We start from the raw sequence: 3,742 nt of genomic DNA, 5'->3' as shown, positions 1-3,742 counted from the left end.
CTAGAATAATAAACACACATGCACGTTAGAAAGGAGCCGTGCTTCTAGGAGAACAGTACCCAGATGTTCCTGGACTCGATCTATAAAGCTGCTTTCACACCAAACTGCTCACATTTGTACAATAAACCATTCACACTTTTTTGGTAGCAGTAAAACAACCAGTCCTCAAATCCACCTTAATAAAAGGAAGAAGCCCAGTAGCGGCACTTCTCACAGCACCTTAGTTTGTCTGTCTGTTCAGTTGCTGTGTCTCTGCCATTCCCAAGGATGGGGTAGGCATTACAAACATTTTAATAGTAAAACGTCTTGCATTTGTCATTCTAACAGATGCCGCATCACAAACATAAACACTGCTTTTCTGAATCACACACCATGTGGAGCATAACTGAGACCTACGCATTACATGGTGCACTGCAAACATTAACGGTGAAGTCCATGTTGATTACTTGGATTTCTACCCCTCTTAGATGGGTAGCACAGCTAGTTGTTACACTTAAATGAATACTTCACCGAAAAATAATAAGATGGTTGTAGTGATGGCCATGGGGAAAAAACAAGTTGCATCACGGTTGCGAATGAATGTAAAGTTCTTAATACAGTGAACTTCAACACAGACCAACGCTGAAAACCAGTAGATATGAAATAATCTTAAATGAGTCTTGTTGCAATATCCAAATGTCGTGTGTCCAGTTGTATGCAGATGTATTTTTGGTAAAACAAAATGAACAAAAGTGGGGGATGTTCAAACAAGATCTACTTTTTGAAATGAAGACAATGGGTAGCATGCACCTGGATGATGCGATGGCAGCCATTTTTGCACCAGTATGCTCTCCACACATTAGCTGGTGATGGTGAAGTGGTGAGACAGAGAGACAGGGGATGACATGGGGGGCCAGTATGAGCAGGCCATGGTGGGCAGTTTAGCCTGGACATCTTTATGATCTTTTATAATCACAGAAAGTCAGGACCTTGGTTTTACTGAAGTATGGCACAATTTTTACAGTATAGTGTCCCCATCACTGCACTGGGGGGCATTGCGATCCACTTTAAGACCATGTGGTAAGTGCCCCAAACCCACTGCAACCCAAGCTTTTCCTAGATGGTCTCCCATCTAAGTACTGGCCAGGCCCAAACATGCGGAGTTTCAGGTGGGTGACCTCTTCTGAAGTACCTCTGGTATGGCTGCTGGTAAATTGGAGATTAAAAGTTAACAGCAAGTACAAACTTTACTATGTAGAAATCATCTGACGTATTTGTGCATATCTGAGGTACTTCAGAAAGCAGAAGGTCAATCCACTGGTGGAATTTCACAAAGTCACAAGGGGACAATGAGGAGAGAGGCAATAAAATTCAATTCAGATGCTCACCCCCACCTGAAAGCAATTCTTGTTCATAGAAGAGGGGATCTCTGGCAGTGGTATATGTAACAATATTTTAGCAAAAAATACATGCGTTTGGGAAGTTGTGAGCATATAAATAGATACCTGACACTGGGATTATGCGTAACTGATTTTGATACTGTTCAGTACTGGCCACCATTGAAGCCCATCGGTTCAGTAACATTGTGATTTAAAAAACATCTCTCTATTATATAAAAAAAATCCTGCGATGCAACAAGACTTTTTGGAAGATATTTTCAAGTCCCACGAGATGAGACTTTGGCAATAAGATTTTTTTCAAGTCAGGCCCTCCTCTCAACCATTTTCAACCACACACACGGTAATCTCACCTCTCATTCGTGTGAATGCTTTTGTCAGACACAGTTTCTGCTGTCTCAGCTCTTATAAAATTTAATGTTTTCCTCACTTTAAGTTCCCAATTAAGGAAGACGTATTATGTCCAAGTCTTATTGAAGAATTTAATGACGAAGGGTTATCAACATAAAAAATGAGTACACGGGCAATCCTAATATCGAGAAATTATGCAGTCAAACGAATCAACGCCAAAAATGACGATGGGTTCCACAGCAAATTGATTAAATGTGTATCAATAGACTATGCTGAAACAGATACGGTATCTATAACCGTTAACACCGTCCAGTCTTCCACCGCACAATTACTGTAGTAGAAAGAAGGATGTATCCAAAAAAGGTAATGTAGTACATCTTCCGCGGATAAACATTACACAACAAAGGAGATCTTGATATGTCATTCGTATTAAAACATTGTTTCCCGGTAGAATAGCTTTTGCAAAGACAATTAACAAATCTCAGAGCCAAACCTTCAAAAAAGTTGTTTTATTTAATGAAGGGAAAGAAACAAAATTCAAATCACGGGCAGTTACACGTTGCGTTGTCACAATGAAACTGAAAACACAGAATCGAAAGTCAATGTTTTGAAGTTTTACAGTAAAAGTGCAAGTTTGAAAAGTATGAGTATTAATTTCAAAGCCAATCAGAACAAAATCGTATTAAGCAACGAATAACTACCTCAACATGAAACATAATTTACTTTCAAATTATTAAGTTTTACTCTTTTTTTTAATATGGTTAATTACTTGCTTTAATGTAAAACAGTTCTGTTATGCAATGTAACAATTCCCACGAAAATAATCTGTTTAAATTGTACATCCGCATCCCCATACGCAAGCGGCAGAACCAAAAAGAGGCTAGGGCGTAGCGCAGGCACGGGGGTTGGCGAGCGAAGCGAGTAGAGGACAAAGCAAAGCCCCCTAGTTTGATTAAAAATTCTTCTCCACCAACTCTAGAAACACAGGGTAACATAAAATAAATTATCTTTATTGGGTGAAGCATTCCTTTATGTAAAGTGGGTAAAGCGGTTTGTTTAAATTCTTTTTGCTTGGTAACTTCAATTTAGTAGTAAATGCTCCCCGTATGCCATAAAAAAAAAAAAAAAAAGTCACTACCAGATGAAGAGTAGAACTGATGCCAGTGAGTAAACCAAACCAAGGACCTCAATGACTACAATTAATGGCTGACATCAGCATTCCTATCCCTCATAAACTTTTAAGGGATTCATTTATTTTTGCATAAGCAAAGAAAATAGCCTCCACATACTACTTTAAAAACATTTTTGTCGTTTAAGCTGCAGAGTCGGCAGTACTCAACCCAGGTTTTAACAGTAAAGAGTGTCACCCAGCTGCTGAAACCAACCAAGTGAGGTGTTCGGACCTGGGACTGCCCTCGGAGGGCGGCTCTGTCATTCATTTTGAAAACGGTATAATAACGACACGACCCTCACCTTTACACTGCGGAACAAATCCTTCTCTCGAGGTGAGGCATCCTTGGCGTGCATAAAGCTGTGCACTGCTGTTTTGGCAGCTACATTTAAAGCAGAACACATCACAGTCAGATATCTTACATCACAATGGATCTCACTGATGAGCATTTGCAAATTATAGGCAGAAAAAGGCAAACAGTTAAAATGAATGGAAACACACAGAAACCTTACCTTTGCCTTTCTTCTGAGTTCCAGGGGTCAGTTTGACTTTGTATCTTGGGGGAGAAATAAAATCAAGTTAGACATTTCAGCCCCATGTTAAAGGAACAGCAGGCTTTACTTGTCAGTACAACTCACTTGTAATTTACTAAGGCCGAGTAGGGGGAACACACAGGAATGGCAAAGAGCAGCTCATCGTCTGGGTGTGGCTGACCGGTCAGTGCATCTAGCAGCGTCTCTCCCTCCTATGACAGAAGCACACTGAGCATTACCCTGTGGTCACCGCAGACACAGATGTCTTATGGTGTCCATGCAATAGGCAGGTAGGTGATGAAGGAACCATT

General features: G+C 40.3%; 1 protein-coding gene across 2 annotated transcripts in view; it reads right to left on the bottom strand.

The window, feature by feature from the left end:
• Positions 1-3,742, bottom strand: part of LOC114666948 (ribosome quality control complex subunit NEMF-like) — a 47,014-nt gene that overhangs the window by 481 nt on the left and 42,791 nt on the right. For both annotated transcript variants that reach the window (XM_028822000.2, XM_051919935.1), the window contains exons 29-31: positions 3,537-3,643; positions 3,411-3,454; positions 3,201-3,280 (exon numbers count right to left, since the gene is read on the bottom strand). In XM_028822000.2, coding sequence (XP_028677833.2) covers positions 3,201-3,280; positions 3,411-3,454; positions 3,537-3,643 — 231 coding nt within the window. The remainder of the gene's footprint in view (positions 1-3,200; positions 3,281-3,410; positions 3,455-3,536; positions 3,644-3,742) is intronic.

The sequence above is a fragment of the Erpetoichthys calabaricus genome, chromosome 16 (assembly GCF_900747795.2).
Source record: "Erpetoichthys calabaricus chromosome 16, fErpCal1.3, whole genome shotgun sequence".
Taxonomy (NCBI): Eukaryota; Metazoa; Chordata; class Cladistia; order Polypteriformes; family Polypteridae; genus Erpetoichthys; species Erpetoichthys calabaricus.
This window is presented reverse-complemented; position numbering and strand designations above follow the sequence as displayed.